This window comes from Haliotis asinina, chromosome 14 (genome assembly GCF_037392515.1).
Source record: "Haliotis asinina isolate JCU_RB_2024 chromosome 14, JCU_Hal_asi_v2, whole genome shotgun sequence".
Lineage (NCBI taxonomy): Eukaryota > Metazoa > Mollusca > Gastropoda > Lepetellida > Haliotidae > Haliotis > Haliotis asinina.
This window is the reverse complement of record NC_090293.1, coordinates 34,891,744-34,908,935: the sequence shown is the minus strand read 5'-3', so window position 1 is coordinate 34,908,935 and position 17,192 is coordinate 34,891,744. Positions and strand designations below refer to the sequence as shown.

At 38.0% G+C, this 17,192-nt stretch overlaps 1 protein-coding gene across 2 annotated transcripts in view; it reads left to right on the top strand.

Annotated features, from left to right (window-relative positions):
- LOC137261052 (PHD finger protein 21A-like) overlaps window positions 1–15,869 on the top strand; it is a 42,550-nt gene extending 26,681 nt beyond the window's left edge. The window contains exons 4-14 of one of the 2 annotated variants that reach the window (XM_067798716.1): window positions 1,568–1,816; window positions 4,102–4,353; window positions 5,850–5,993; window positions 6,612–6,663; window positions 7,001–7,077; window positions 7,426–7,486; window positions 8,809–8,921; window positions 11,200–11,349; window positions 12,187–12,259; window positions 13,193–13,296; window positions 15,700–15,869. In XM_067798716.1, the coding sequence (XP_067654817.1) occupies window positions 1,568–1,816; window positions 4,102–4,353; window positions 5,850–5,993; window positions 6,612–6,663; window positions 7,001–7,077; window positions 7,426–7,486; window positions 8,809–8,921; window positions 11,200–11,349; window positions 12,187–12,259; window positions 13,193–13,296; window positions 15,700–15,801 (1,377 nt within the window). In that variant the 3' untranslated portion in view covers window positions 15,802–15,869. Of the gene's footprint in view, window positions 1–1,567; window positions 1,817–4,086; window positions 4,354–5,849; window positions 5,994–6,611; window positions 6,664–7,000; window positions 7,078–7,425; window positions 7,487–8,808; window positions 8,922–11,199; window positions 11,350–12,186; window positions 12,260–13,192; window positions 13,297–15,699 lie in introns of both variants that reach the window. The other variant, XM_067798715.1, reaches the window with a different exon arrangement.
- The last annotated feature ends 1,323 nt before the right edge of the window (window positions 15,870–17,192 follow it).

Sequence of the window (17,192 nt, the reverse complement as noted above, 5' to 3'; positions counted from 1 at the left end):
GTGTAACCGATAGATTGTTGTTTCTAGCATGTTGGGTGGAAGCAGTAAAGTGTTACATGACAATCAAGAATGTTTCTGTCATGATATTTTACAATTTTTTTCTTCCAGTTTTATGTCCAGTGTTTTGTTGTTGCTAGACTTTGACCAGGCTTGGACCATGGTCCGTTTGATAAATGAATCTGGAGAAGTCTGTTATCATGTAGGTGTGTGCATTTTGTGTGAGTTGTATTACATTTGTTTCTTCTTGAGACTGTGTTATGGAAAGCCATATGTCCCATAATTTTGTTTGTTGTTCCATAGTGCTGCATCCATTGAATAGGACATGCCCAGTGTCTGTTCAAAGGCATATCAGCTGTCCAAGCCAAGCACTGTATATGTTAGTCCTTGTCTCAAGCCATATACTGCCAAAAGGATAAAATGGTCGAGCCATGTGAAGATATTGAAAAATGTTACTTTGTTTTCTTAATTAATTAGGCTGTGTAGTCATGTAGGTCAAATCATTCCTGATCAGAGGTGGAAACATCCTAAATCATTTCTTGATAGCTTGATTAAATTTCGATGGTGATGCTACATTCCCTTGAAACTTCGTTTTAGAACACAAAGGAAAGTTGAAACTTCCACAGAATGGTAAAATTAACATAACAAAGACTGCTCTTACTTTACAATAAAGTTAGACAAAACCAATCAGGCCATATGACAGATAAATTGTATTTGCCTGACACTTGTGAATGTAGGAGGCCTAGAATTTGTTCCTAGGTGCATGGTGGATGGATTTGCATTGCAGTTAGCCATTAGCAGTTAGCCAGAAACTGTTAGCCACAGTAAAGTTTGCAAATAGGAAGGTCACACAACCAAGACCTAATGTCAGAATTGGAACTCAACACAAGTCTTGATGTCTGTGCATGGTATAAATTCCATCAGACGAATGGTATTTTTATAAATTTCAGTCTGTTTTTATCTTCTCCTGGGTTTTGTTAACCTCTGAGTGTATCTTTATTCTTTGGAAGGATAATGTATAGATTGTAATTTGTAAAAAAGAACCCAAATTTTTACAGTTTTATCTTGAGTAGATGTTAAAATTGTATCACTAAGCCACTTCTGTTCTATCCACATGATTTCATCTATATCGTTCTGTTAACCATACTTTGACATGGATCACTCTGCAGCAAATGGCCATCTTCCTTAATCTGAACATTTTCATTTTCAGAAGAAATTAGTGTATATTTCTGTGTTATTACATATTGTAAGCATGCATAAGTAATGGGAATTTCTCCCCGTGTTAAAATTTGTGGGATATTTTGTATTTCAGTGGGGAAAATCCCCAATCCCTGCCTTGACTTAAGATGAATTAAATCTTATCTATCAAAGTAGTTGAGAAAACTGATTACAACTATTATTAGCTTTTGGGAATGATCGTGAAACAAGTTGAATTCAGTTCATAGATTCTTCATAGTCCAACAGGTTTATGTCACAAAACATGGAATGTCAAGTAATATTACTGCCTATCAATCCACTTAGCTTTGTTAAGTCTGCACTGTTGTAAAATGCAACTGTTTGACTGTTTCAGAAAGCTGTTGTGCAGAGTTTACGGAAGGAACTGGTTCAGAAACAGGTATCCAATGCAGTACCTACAACACAGATCGCAGTGCAAGTGTCTGTTCCAGCAACAAGTCTAGCCCCAACACCCCCACCCCCTGTGACAGCACTGCCTGTGGGACAGCCTCCGTTAGTGGCATGTACCCAGGTGCAGGCCCAGGCTGTTATCCTGCCAACCACTTTCAGTGTCACTGTGCCTGCAGCTCATTCCAAGCTACAGGTGAGTTGGTCATGTAGCTGTTTCTATACAACTTATTATGAAAAGTAGACAAACAGGAGGCTATCACAGACATCCAGGTTATTGATTATTCATGGGAAATTCTTAACTTGTGACATATACAGTTTACTTACATATGGTTGCAATGATTGTGTCATTTGCAGAGCTGTCAAAACACACAATACTGAATGTGTCCATTAGGCTGAAGGTATGTAGTTTGACCCCTGCCACTCCTATCTTCTCTGATCATCTAAACATGATAAATCAATAAACGTGTAGAAAAGTTTTATATGCATGAATTTTATATGCAAGATGTGAATCAGTTTTGGGATTATTTTTGCATATTGCTTGTTTTAACGTGTATGTCTTGACCCTAATATCAAATGAATGGATACCATCAACATCTTTGCCGAAGACGAGATAGACCCACAGAAATGTATGACTGACATCCACTGACATCAGTGCTTCACATTGACACCATTACTGACAATACCTTTCTTATGCCTGTGAGACTTCGTATTTCCTGTGACACACTGATGACACTCGAATCATTAAGTAATCTCCCTTACCGTCTATATCTTGTTGAAGGGTTACACAATGCACAAGAATAGATCTACAGCACTGTTATAAGGATCTGAAGTGAACACAGATTTTCATTTTTCATAACTGTATAACTCATTATATGTTGAGATGGTTGATTCTAACCACATACTGGTATGTATTACAACACAAAGCCTTCAGGTCAGTTCATTTTGATCTGTTATGTGAGGCATGTCATAATGAAGAAAAGAAACACATACGCTTTTACATTTAGAAATTGTAAATAAAGTAACGATATGAAAGCTTTTTTTAAAAAACAAAATTGCATTATGTAATACAGAACAGAAGGCAAAGAACAATGCTTAGTAGAACCACATTATACCTTTTCACCCCTAATAATGTGGATTTTGATTGAGTGTCCAATACAGAATACGCCATTGTCTGAATGAGGCTTGATAACTGACATCCTTTCCAAAACCTTATAATACTATGCTGAGGCACAAAATGCCATTCATTCAGCTGTGTGAAAACATCAGGTAATGCTTGTAGAACACGTCATATCTTATGGACAGTACCAAGTTTGGATCTAATCCCAAACTGCTGAGAAATGGTAAATCTCACAGGGTTATTGAAACATTGGCCATGTTCACATGTATGTAGGTTATGTACATTGTGCTTTCTGGCTTATGTGCTGGATGACAGTCTTAATACTCACATTGATGTGTCCTCACATTGCTTATTCTACCCATGTGTTCTTATGATCCAGTTTGTTATAAACATGAAAGTTATGCAATTGTCATCCTAATCTTGATTCCTTGGTGTTTTTAACTCGTATACTGTGAAAATCATCAAACTGATGCAGTGTTGTGTAAATAGCTGGGCAAGATTACAGAATACGGGATAACTTCTGCCATCTTTGAAAACAAGCAAGTTTACGTTTGGATAGGCTTAGGGTTAGGTTTAGGGTTAGGGTTTGGTTTAGGGTTTGGGTAAGATTTAGGGTTTGCATTAGGCAAGGGTGTGATACATGGTATCCAGTATTCTGCAACTGTACCAAAAACTTTATTAAATTCACTGCAATTGCTAAGAAGAAGGATACACAGGGGTTAAAAAATCTCATCGCCTGACACCTGGGACAAACCAGTTTTCATTTGCGGGCAATCAAATAATGCGGGCAATCAAATAATGGTATCTTACTTGTCAGTGGGCTAGTAGACAATTTCCATCTACGGTGTCAATTCATATCTGCTCTAAATGATGCTATTAAATTTCGCAATGATAATAAAGTAGGCTTATCTTTCTTGGCTCTTTATCACTTTTTGATGAATAGTCCAGTAAACATTAACATTAATACCATGTTGATATATGCTTTCATAATTTTGTCATTATGATAATGTCGTGAATATCAGGACAAGTGGAAAATTAGTTAAGCCAAGTTCCTTTCTCCAAGTGAAAAAAAAAATATTTGAAAAAAAAAATTGAAACCCTTGGATATGTATGACATGTTCATGTGAAACATTATTGTCCTTCGTTAGTTTGCTTAAATAGCTCTTGAGAAACCTCATGCTGAGAACTTCTTCTGGTCATTACTGATAATAGGTGGTTGAGATAATGAGAATCCCCCCAAACTGCTCTAGTGGATTGCACTTGGGTATTTGTCATAAAATACATAAGATACAGTATGTATGTTTAATCCAGCCATCCATTGGAAACTGTATAATATGAAACAGTAGATCCTCTCCCCACAGACATGTCAAGCTGTGGTGCTACCTGTGTCGGCCACTGCCTGTCAACCTTCTGACCTCACAGTCTGCCTCGACACCACCAAACAACAACCAGTAAACAACATCGTCAACAACATTGTCAACAACATTGCCACAACTCCAACTCAGGTGCCAATCAAACCTGCACTGAAGCCTCTGGCCCCACGGGGTAGCTCGCCACCCATCAGAGTCCCACAGTACCCTGTCGTAAGCTCAGCTCCATCCAAAGCAGTCCAGGTGAGCTACTGCGGAAACGCCAAGGTTTTTATCATTTTACCTTGATTTTAGTAAATACTGGATTGTGATTGGTTAATAATAGTTAAGGTCATTCAGAGGATTATATCTATGTTTTAAAGGTCTGATTGTCCATGTGCAATTATGCATTGTTTACTGATAATCACTATTATTGTTTGCATCCCAATATAGTGGTCACCCCCCAAAAAATAAAGACTTAACCCCAAACACATTGATAGATTACAGTGTTTTTGCTGTTAGAAAATACACATATGTGTTAAAAAATGGATTTGGTAATGGCGGGCTTGACTTTACTCGTGTAAAAGACAGAAGTAGGTATTAATACATACAAAAAATACTTCACATCCATAGCAACAAATACTGTAAACCATGAAATTAATGAGAGCATTTTATTAAGGAGAAAAAATGTGTGTGTACTCTTCTTGCATTATTATAATGACAGATTTAATGATTTACAGTATTCAGTCAAACAAGATCAAAATGTGTTTAAAAAAATGTAGAGCTGTCATGATTGTATAAACTACCTCTAATTTCAAAAGCCAGTAGGTTTATCGTCTAATCATAATGGTATACAAAATCAAAGCATTGGTTAAATGAACATGGTTAACACTGATGCATTCTCTTTTTGTTGTTTCAATTTTGAAATCTTTTCTCATGTTTTATTAAAGAAGCTGATATCAGCGTTTTTATATTTGGTATAGCCTTTTCAGTCAGATTGGATCTCATATTGTCATGTTGGTAATTTCCTGTATCCAACGTTTGATTGAAGATGTGACTGAACAGGCTTGGAATGGATTACTTGATGGGGGAAAGAGTCTTTATACACACTGGTCACACTATCAAACACTACATTGTCTGGACTAGACTTTATAACTGAAATCCTTTCTGAAATCTAATAATGCTGAGAAGAGGCACAAAATGCCATTCATTCAGCTGTGTGATAACAGCGGGTAATGCTTGTAGAACATGATTGCTACAGAAACAGATCAGATCCTTAGCTCATGAGGAAAACGTCATATCTTAATGACAGTACCAAGTTTGGATCTAATCTCGTGACTGTTGTTAAATGGTAAATCTCATGTGGCTATTGGAACATTGGCCATGTTTACATGTATTAAGTTTATGTATATTGTGCTTACTGGCTTTTCTGCAGGATGACAGTGTTGATACTCACATTGAAGTGTCCTCTACCTATGTGTTCTTATGTCGCCATTCAGAAATGCTCATATTTCTTGACATGTTAGTTGGAAAAGTTTTTGTGGAGATTCCAGTATCTCAGACTTGTTGAACAGGCAGACATATTTGGAGACCTGGTGGTCTAGTGACTTCACCGATTGTGTGCCATTGTACCGTGACACCTGTTAGTTTGGTCCTAATCAGTTTATAGAAGGTTGCCATTTTGTCGCTGGAATCTTACTGTTATGGATATGAAGTAACTAAGAAACAATTGAAGATTTATGCATGCATTGATTTTCCAGGGCCAGAAACCTGTTCTAGTCAATAGCAAGAACCATATGCCTCCCCCAAATTCAGCTCCACAGAGACGAGTGTCTGACTCTGATGTCACCAGAGATTCCCGGAAATCTGTGGAGAGGAAGCAGGTCAAGCCAGAACAGAAGCAGGTATGGAGTGGATAAGTAATGGGTCATAGCTATTTCATTTAAAGAACAGTCCGACTTGTGAAGATTAGGGCAGCAACTGGTCTTCAACAATCTGTGCTTAGCTTGATCTGGGTTAGAATTGGTCGTCAGTAACCTATGAGGGACTAACAGGATCAGGTGGTCATGTCCGTTTACTTGATTGACACAATTCATTCAGGGATTGGGAAAGAGAACTTTGACAATGGGCCATTTTCTGGATTTAGAATGGGCCACTGTCCTTGTATCAATAGTAAGCTTCAACATTTTAATGGGCCATTTTTCATTCTAATGTGCACAATGGCCCATGGACCCTGCCTCTCCCAGCCCCTGTTCATTGTATCCCATTTGTGTAGATCAATGTTCATGCTGTTGATCACTGGATTGTCTGGTCCAGATTCAATTATTTACAGACCACTGCCAACAGGATCAGATGCTCAGGGTCTCTGACCTTGTTATTATAATGCTAATTGTGTAGATCAATACTCATTACCACAATCACTGGATTGTCTGGTCTAGACTCATATTCACAGGTTGTTGCCATATTGTTGGTATATTTTGCAGTGCTATGCTGAAGTTGATAAGTGTGGACTTAACTTTCAGAAAATGGACTTCATGGCTTCACTGGATCTCGTCACTCCTGATGCATTAAAAGGTATGCTGACACATTGTACATTCATGTGGAATTGTTATGAGGGGGACTACATGATTTGTCTGAAAGGTCTTTGTCAGCATCATTTATACCCACCATCCATCAAAGAGTTGGATTCAAGAGAGGATTGTGAAAACCTGTTTGTCACCACACTTGACAGATGATTAGATCCATAGGGAACTAGTCCCAAGTTTTGGCCGTTTATTCGCAACAAGTATTAACTATGTGCTTTTATTTTGTGGATTACATGTCATAGATGCTTGATTCTGCAATGCTAAAAATTGTCCCTTGTCTACATAAATCCTGGCCTCTGATTGAGTGCAATGGTTGTCTATTTCAGAGTTGCAATGCAAAAGAACTGAGAGAAAACGGAGGTCTACCGCCAACCCACAATTCAGTTATAATTTTGAACCTGAGGTATCTATTATGCCTTATTTGTTAGCAAAATTAAGTGATTTAACCTTTTAAGCTTTATCGGTTAATTCTTGGTATTGAATCACACAAGTATCTTCCTGTAGGAGAATAGTCACCAGTTTAACATGGCTGTTTCATTTTTGATGCAGCACAACATGTTAATGCTGATAAAATATGCTGTGTTGTTTGTGATACAGTTTAGCTGATATAGTGTGTACTACACTGTGATATTACTCCTGACACTCTGTGGTTGCCCTAGTAACAGTATGTACAATATTATTAGGACTAATTTCTTGCAAGATGCCACTCACTACTTGAATGCACAATACAGTTTTGATTTTATTTTATTAGAGAAAGAGGGTGTCCCACTATCTGCTAAACCCTTTGCCACCAGGTGTCAAGAGGCCGAGAGGTAGGTAACATTTGATGCTTGGAAGGTGTACAATAGTGTAGTTGTATGAAAAATAGAACAAAATATCATCTGTCTGCCTGAAAATCTGACAAACCCTCTCTTCTGTATTCTGGCCAAACAGCAATTATTTAAACTCTCAGTTAATGATATAAATAAGAATGATAATAATGTAATTCATTAGTGATGCACCAATCGATCAAATAATCGGTTTATTGTTTGTTAGACAAGCTTTGAAAGTCAATTGGAAGAATTTCCAATCGATAGCACTTTATACTATCCTCAAGAATAACATAAATGATTGGTGTACAGGTAACATCTGTAAATACCTCCAGGTAGGCTCACGATCCTGTAATATTGGAAGTCTGCTTTCAGGGAGCAGTTTTTTCTTTTCTTCAGGTATTGGCTTACAACTTAGTAACTGTTTTAGCATGAATGCATATATTATTTACACTCATGTTTAGTTACATGTTTGAATATGCAAGCATTTGTAAAGATTTCATATTTGTACTATGGTATGAAAAAGTGATATTTGTTACATCAATTCTATTCTGATTTCTGCATCGAATTCGATCATAACTTCAGTTCAAAGTTTCTCAATTTTTGCACACAAGCAATTGACATTTGTATCGCTTAACTGTAAAAATAGTGCATGATGTATCTTCTTATTTGTAGTCAAATACTCCATTTTTTTCCAAATCCTTTTGTTAAAGAGTTTTTTGATCCATCTCTAAAGAAGAATCGGTTACGATTTCATGTCATATGACATCTTTGTTACAAGCGATCATGTAACCGTCTTCTCATCAGCATGTCTTTTGTTCATAATGAATCCATACATGTAGTCGATCATTTATTGATAATTGATCAACAGAAGACATCAATAATCGATTATGGTTTTAGACGTCGACTCCCAACATTATTATTTATTTGTATAGCACTTACTTCAAATGTAGCTCTGCTCAAAAGCACTGAATTATTACCTTAGATAAGCCAAGCAGCGTGTAAGGCATTAGGAGGTTAATAATCTCTCCAGGTACCCATTTTCATGATATGATGCTGTTAGTGTCACCGACTGGTTGGATTTTTATTTATTTATTTTTTTAAATTTTTTAAAATGTTTTTACTGGAAAACCACTGGATTACCTGGTCCAGGTTCAACACTTCAAAGGCTGCTGGGAGTGTTTAGCTGGAGTGTTTGTTACTTCAATGAAGAACAGTCCCCCATTACTCAGATTTTTTTCAGGATCTCAAACTGAGTTTCAAATCCATGAAAAGTTTTTTTACAATCAGAAGGCTAGCAATCATGCTGATGTTCTTACCTGCAGGCCGGCCTCCGAAACATGGTCCCTCCCCCAACAACAGCCGCCCAACGACACCTGACAGTCCTCACAACGGCATGTTGTACAAGAACAACATTATGCGCAATGGTTCAGGGGAGGTAAGTCTGTGAGGACTGTGATTGAGTGTTTTTAACAGTTGAAAACCTGGGTGACTGCCTTTTCTTATGTACAAAGAGCATCACTAGGTTTGTTAAAACAAAATGTTGTGAGGATTTGTCACTGGGAAAAGCACTATCTATATTTATCATGAAAATGAGATAAATGAAGCTGAATATCTGGTTAGCTCTCTAGAAATTACTCGGTCTAAGTAAACTTAGTCTCAGTGAATTTCGTTACACTCCACCATGGAATCAAACAAAACCTAGTAGAAGGTTGCGTCAGGTAACCTTTCAGCAAGTAATGACCATCCAATCAAATGCGAGATGGTTAAATAGATTTGACCAATCAGACAATGGCTACTATTTAGTGATCGGAGGGATTTTCAAAATATTCAGGTCACTGACACAAATCTCCCCACATTCAAAAATCCGCATACAACATAGTTATTTGACCTGCAGTATATACCCTTTGGGGTTTCTGTTGACATGGTTACCATTAGCTAATATTTTGGCAAGATAACATTCTTGAATATTGCCAAAACACTATTTTGCAGTGACTGTTTACTCACCGTTGTCATGGTTGTATGTATACTGTATGCATCACCCAGAAGTGAGCGTACGCTATGTAGCATTTGGAATCGTTCGGGTACGAACCTTTTCGAGATAAAATGTTCAAAATGTATGTACGAGTGTGCACTTGCACGATTTGGTAAGCTGTGTTCTGATTGTTCAGTCTCAAAGGTTACCTGACGCGACCTCCCATAAGATTTTGTTAGACTCAGTGGTGGAGTGTAATGAAAAGTACTGAGGAAAAGTTTACTTAAACTGGAAATTACTGTAATTTTTTCATAAGTCGTATCCTAAATATTTACTGGGCTTTTGACACTGCATTGAAAACTACCTTTACATATGCACAAAGTGTTTACATAAGAATGCTCTACTGTCTGTTGATACTGAACCATGTGTGTTGGGGTATTTGGTAGTGAATGAGTGAGTGAGTCAGCAGTATTCCAGCTATGTGACTACCCAATCCTGTTATTTGCTGAAAAATGAGTTCTTAACTTGATCTTGATGGGTCTGTTTGGTAGTGTCCCATGGGGAAAGTTGTGAAAGACGTGAGACTGGTGTTGTGTTGGAATGAAAATCTAATAATTCATTCTTTTGGTGCAGTCAGTCTGAGTTTGACAACATGGTCATTAGCCTTTTGTCACACATCTGGGGTATTTCTTGCCAATGAGGCATACTCAAGCACTTTAATGTCTGAAAGCTTGAATGTGGTTTTATTGCAAGCAATAAAATTCTTACAGTTACCCAAGGTCAGCTCGATGGGATTGGGCTCACAGGGCTGTATTCTTGTACACAGAACTCTGTGGCCTTGTTTTGCAGCTAGTTCATTTTTTTATCCCCAGTATGTGATGCGGGGGGATATAGTCGATGTCTGTCTGTAATTATTTTGTTTCCAGAGCATAACTCAGAAACCGTTCAATATTTTTAGACCAAACATGATTGATATAATAATCTCAGCCTAGAGTTGTGCCTTTTGCCATTTACAGATTTTTGGCATTTTTATTTTATTTTGTTTTTCCATGGAACATTTTGGTGTTAGAGTGGTGGGGTGGGCTTCGTTTTGAGAGCAGAACGCAAAAAACATTCCATATTTTTCTGCTAAACTTGGTAGATATATCAATCGGAACCTGAAGTGGTGCTTTTTGCTATTTACAGGTTATTGTGATTTATTATTTTCTCGGTTTCCATGGAAACATTTTGGACCTAGTCTAGAAAGTGTTGAGCAGAACTCAAAAACTTCTTAATATCTGTCAGTAAAACTTGGCAGATATGTGTGGCAGACCCCAAAGTGGTGCCAAAGGTTTTTGTGATGTATTATTTTCTCGGTTTCCATGGAAACGTTTCGGGCTTAGTCTCAAAATGGAGGTATGGGCTTCGTTCCCAGAGCACAACTCGAAAACCGTTTCATATCTTTCAACAGAGCTTGGCAGATATATGAGACAGATCTTGAAATTGTGACTTTGCTGATTACAGATATATGGCATTTATAATTTTCATGAATTCTATGGAAACAATTTAAACTTAGTCTAGAAAAACAATTAATAACTGTCAGTGATTTGTTCTTTCAAACACATGGGGGCCGGGGGATATGTCATCTTCTGATGACTCTAGTTCAAGCATTTCTGGCATTAAGTTAGTTGTTGTTTTGCACGGGTTTGGTTTTCACAGCTTGTATGTGTCATGATAAGATTCGTAACTGTTTTTCCATCAGGCTGAAACACATGATGATTTCTGTGCTGTTTGTGGGAAAGAAGGAGAGTTACTGCTCTGCAGCTCATGTAGAATGGTGTATCACCTAGACTGTCTGAACCCACCCCTAACAACAGTACCCCAGAGTCCCTGGAGTTGTCCCAAGTGTCAGGTGAGTGGAGAAAGGAGTTTTAACTGTCTGTTGCTTGGACTATTGAGAATGGTGTGCACTTTGGCTGTCTTAATGTAGGATGTGTTGGGTTTCAAGGAGTTAGTTTTACGTTGCACTCAGCAATTTTTCCAGCAGTATGGCAGGGACCTGTAAATAATTGAGTCTGGACCAGACAATGCAGTGATCACCAGCATGAGAATCGATATATTCTATTAGTAGCTAAGTCATCTAACCTGACCACTCGATCCCGTTAGTTGCCTCTTTCGACAAGCATGGGTTATATTGAAGACCAGAGCCTGGATTTTCGAAGCTCTCTGAGCGCTTAGATAGTCGTAAGTCATTGTTAACATATGGCACTTACCACTATCTTACCACTGAGAGAGCTTCGAAAATCTGGGCCCAGTTCTAAATTGAATCTTGACAGGTAGGTTCCAAGAAGGTGAAAGGTGACCAGAAAGAAAATTATTACATCATAATGACCTTATCCAGCAAGTGCCTTGACCAGCAACTAATAATGTCGGCAAGTAACTATGATAGTTCATATCTCGTGTTTATTACACACTTTTTTTTATAGCAATGTGGAAAGGAACAGCTGTGGAAAGGTTTATAATTTGATCACCACTTCTCAGACAAGAGTTTACAACATGTTTTGTAACATGGTTTGTCAGTGTTTAAGCATGTAAGGATACTTGTTACTGTGTTGGCTGTCTCTTTTATCATTATCTCATTATGTGATGCACCTTATATTTGTGGAGTTTAAGACACCTCAAAATTATCTATGATTTTCTGATGGTATGCAGTGAAATTGTGAAGAAATTTCTGATCCCTTGGTTTCAGGCATCAAACAAAAATTGGGCTGGGTCAGCAGAGACTCTGGCTCTTGTACATTCCTACATTGCAACAAAAGCAGGTAATGTTGCACACTCTTGTACATTCCTACACTGCAACAAAAGCAGGTAATGTTGCACACTCTTGTACATTCCTACATTGCAACTAAAGCAAGAAACCTCACTTGCTGTTTTACATTTATATCTTCTCAAAGGAAACATTGTATGATTATTAAATTAGGTAACCCTTGATGGCTTGGAATGCTTCATACTTGCTATCACTCACAAACTTATTCTCACAATCATCCATCACCTTCTCTCTCCATGTCTGTTTCACAGTCAGAAAAGGATTTGATTCTACCAGCTTTAACTTGTCACTTGACTTGTTAAAGTATAGATGTTCACAGCAGAAAATCTGAACAAATCTAGGCACATTTTACAGTGTTCATGAATGGTGTTTTAAAGTAAAAGGACATTGGGTCATGTGAGTTTCAGATGTCTTTCTGATCCACTGAATATTCACAGGACCCACAGAAAACATTCTACACACATCTCAGATTTAACATTTCTTATAGCTGGGTTTGAAGTTACAAACAAACGTCAAATTTATAAACAGGAAACCGGTATGACTTGTTACATATGACAACTTCAGTCAAAGTCATTGTAAAATATACTGTCAGACACAGGGGCCGGTGGGTTGTAGAGTTACATCTGACCATCTGTGAATCACACTGTGAACACTGAGTTTACAAGAACCAACTTGAGTGGCTGAAGTCATGGTGATATTCTAACCTTCGGATTAGCTTTGTCTTTGAGGCAGTCCCTGTGTAAAGTGCTGCTGTTCAGAGAGCTATGTTGTGTCTTTTGTGTTTGTCCATATAATACCTATTCCCTGCCTTTCCCTCATTATACTAAACAATATGTCAACTGGATTAGCTTCCATATAATGTTGGCATGTAGTGTGTACCTGACATACTGTTGCTTGTTGACCTAACCTTGTCCTGTGACTCTTGCAGCTAAAGAAGAAGAGAAGAGGAAGCTGCAAAAGAAAACCAACGACCTTTCTACTGAGAAAATACAACTGGAAGCCAAGTCAAAATCGCTGAATAACTCTTTTAATGTAAGTGGTTGTGTCGTGACGTGGCCACGAGTTAACTGCAAGCATTTTCTTGTTTCTCTTTTGTCTTGATTATGGTTCAGAATGCAGCATGCAGTACTGCAGATCTGTACAGAAATGGTGTTACTCATACTGTTGCCTGTTGTGTTCATTTGACTTGCAATATAATCAGTGACTGTTTCTCTATCAGGTATGGAGGTGACTCTTTTGCCTGTTTTATCATACTGGGCTTTGTAATTAAAGACAAAATTTTTGTTTGTTTGAAAAATATCTTTGCCTTGAGAATGTTCAGTATTTAATTATGAAGGAGACGAGTGCGATTTTACTATTTACAACCTGCTCTGGTTCATGTTCAAAATGACTAGTGCTGCATGCCTGGATTAACCAAGTATTTATACTGTGTTTTACAACCAGTGACATTTTGTAGTGCAGTCGTGATTTTGATAGTACAGCCAAACCTATAAGCCAGCTTGCACTTTGTGTAGGTACTGAGAAAAATAAACAAAAAAGAAAAGAGAACAAGAAAAAACAAGCAAAATCGCACCCAAAGTAGAAAAGCTGAAAACGTGATAACATAATTAGTGTATGATTATCAGTATGATAATATCTAATTTTTCCTTATCCCGACTCATGCTTATTGCTTATCTCCTCTTCCCTGGCGAAGGTAGTGGAAGACCTGAAATCCCTTGAAGTTTTCTTTTAAAAGAAGCGGACATAAAATACACTCACCCACATATAGCCTCTCCTTTCCCGTGCAACTGGTCATGTGACCTGCCATGCTCTTCACTCTTTCCTTATCGCCGGACGGAAACGGCTGGAGTTACCTGGAGTCTCCACTATGGCGATAAGTTATTCAATTAATTCGGTCCTTTAACTATAATTACGTTGTATGCGGTATTTGGTTTATGTATATGTATCACAATTTGTTTATTCGTAATTAGTGTGTTTTGATATAGCACTTATTTTGTCAACCGAGACTTAATCTCAGTTGATGAAATCACGTTTACAGTGTAAATTACGGCTATCAGCGGTTGACTGTCTCAGTGTAGATCAGAGCTGTTACATTGAGAGCCTATAAAGCAGCAGGATTGGATCCTCCGTGAGCCTCCAACCCACATGAAGTCAGAACCTTGGTCTCTACACTAGCGCTACAAATGCTGGGAATTGCTCGCTATCAACTATAATGGAGGGCTGCTTTTGGAAGTTAAACACGGTGTTTGCCAACCATTATCTATGAGACATAGCCACAGAGGACTTCTCTGGCATTCACCAGTTTGGGCCTCTTGTCGTTGCTCAGCAACTAACAGTTCCTCGAAGGTGCTGAGTTCACTCATCTGGTTTATCACGTGACTTGTGGAAGCCTGACGCTCTGCGGAGTATAATGGTGGAAAGTCCATGTGCACGTCTTAAACAGACTAGCATGAGTGATTAAGACCCTTTACTTTTAATGAAGATACTTGATCGTGAAGAGGGGTCGCAACTAGTCTTCATAACAATATCCTGACATTTAGTCGCATCAGAAACTAGCAGGATGCTAGTTACTTTTGATGTCACCACATTCCAGTCAACGAAGCCTTCTGTTGAAGATAAATTCGACTGGATGTGATTCCCCCAGAATCTACATTGAATATTAGAAGAGCAGGACCAAATTACCGCCGTTACAAGTTCCCGTTGGGGGGAAATTTATTGGACATAATTTTGACAGCAAGCAGAATCCAGCATGGCCTGAACCACCGTCGTTTCCGTCAGATTCTGTAAGCAATAAGCATGAGTCATGATAAGGACAAATATGTAATTTCCTGAATAAATTTGATATTTTATACTTATCCTGACTCATGACAAAAGCCCTCCCAGCTAACCTGCACAGACATGCTGAATTACTTAATTCTCTTGTCGGGTGATGTACAAGTAGAGAGTAAAGAGCATGGCAGGTCAGTTGACTGGTTGTGCGGGAAAGGGGAGGTTATACGTGGGTGAGTGTATTGTACGTCGGCTTCTTGTAGAAGGGAACGTCAAGGGATTTCATGTGTTCCACTACCTTCGCCAGGGAAGAGGAGATAAGCAATAAGCATGAGTCTGGATACGTATAAAATATCAATTTTATTCAGAAAATTACATTTGCCATTAATGAGCAAGAGGATATGAAACTAAAGTGGGCAAGCTAGTGTTTTTGGTGATTGTGTGTTTTTCTGTAAAGTAGATTGGTGATATTTCAAAGGTTTACAATTACTGTTGTTCTGATGTATTTTTCATGCAGTCATGGTATGTAAGTCTGTCTGTCAAATGCTCTGTTCATTATTTTCCCCAGAAGCTTTCTCATTGTCTAATTGTTGTGGTAGCAGATTTTAGCCTCAGGCTACATTTGAAATAATCCACATTCAATTTCTTCTTTTTATTTCTTTTCAGGAACAAGTGGAAAAAAATCAACACTTATTAGCAAAGACGAGTGAAACACAATTGACTATTGAGAAACTTAAGAATGTAATCAAGGTTGTTCAGTCAGCATAGTACAGGCCCCTATGCAGTGTTGCTGATGCACTGATGTTCATGTGTAGGAGGTGGCCAGTAGACCAACATGCACTCCATGCTCCTGTGACTGTTGGACCAGACTTGTCACTGACTCTGTCAGAGAGCAGATATTTTGTTGGACAAACTTGATGTACATCTGTACCAAATAGCTTTTTGTGTACCGTATATTACCGTACATGTCGATCTTATAGATAAGCTGACCCCTTAAAATGATCCTTAAATGCAGTATCCAAATGGTATGTTTCTTATATAAGTCAACCCCCTTGGATGGGGTCTTAAGCATGACCAAGACATTTGGCTGTAGTTACTGATAATTATAACCTCGGTCCACATTATTAACAGAAATCACGATCATATTGTGTCTACTCACGCCTTGAAATGAAGTGTAGTTGACAGAAAATGGATATGTGTGTATATTTTGTTTTGCACAATATCATATTTATTTTAGCTGGGTGATCACAAGTCATCCACTGACCGCTAGTTTTCAGTAACATCAGTGAAAACAAGTGTGAAATGGTATGCTTATTTCGCTTCATTCGTGCGCTCACAACTTCAGCTTACTATGTTCATGAGGGTCTGTATAAACTTTGTGTTGATCGTACATGTAATCGATTTATTGAGCAAAATCTGTAATTATAATTACACAATGATTTGATGTATTTTTCTTGACAAAATAGTCATAATGCATTGTCTATCAAGAACTAATTGGAACTGAAAAGGAAAATAATCTTGTCTAGTGATGTTTAATTACAAATTTGATGTCACTGACATTGGTTTTTTCTTGATCTTTCATGCGAAACAACACAGTGTCATTTTCTAACTGGTCACCAGAAAAGAAGGTCTTAGCAGTAGATATGCCAACCTTCTTCTGTAGACTACCATATTTGGTCTTCAAAATTTGACTTGTCTGCGGTAATATACGGTGTATCTGGAATCCATGATCACAGTTTATTCTGTTATAGAGATGGTTTTCTTGTACTGGATTGTTGTTTGTCTGCAGCAAGATGTAGATGTATCCAAGGTTGTAGAGATTCCTAATGTGACTGTCAAGATTTGAACTGGTAGGCAATTGTTACTCAGATGAACACAACCACTGGTGCTCAAACCTGCTCCTGGACCATCTGGGCTTTCTGATCTGAATGGATGCATCTGGATGACTCAATGGAAAAGAGGAATTGTTTTTCTCAAGGTTTTGTCCATGAGGACCAAGTGTGGGATGGTAAATCAGGACAAGTCATGGTTTGTGAGGTTCAAAAAGGCATGAAATCCAGGTTTCACTTCAAGACAAAATGGATTGTACTCGACAGAAAGGCGATCATGGGCATAGATTGTGCTTTACAGAAGGGACATCATGGTTGTCAAGACAGACA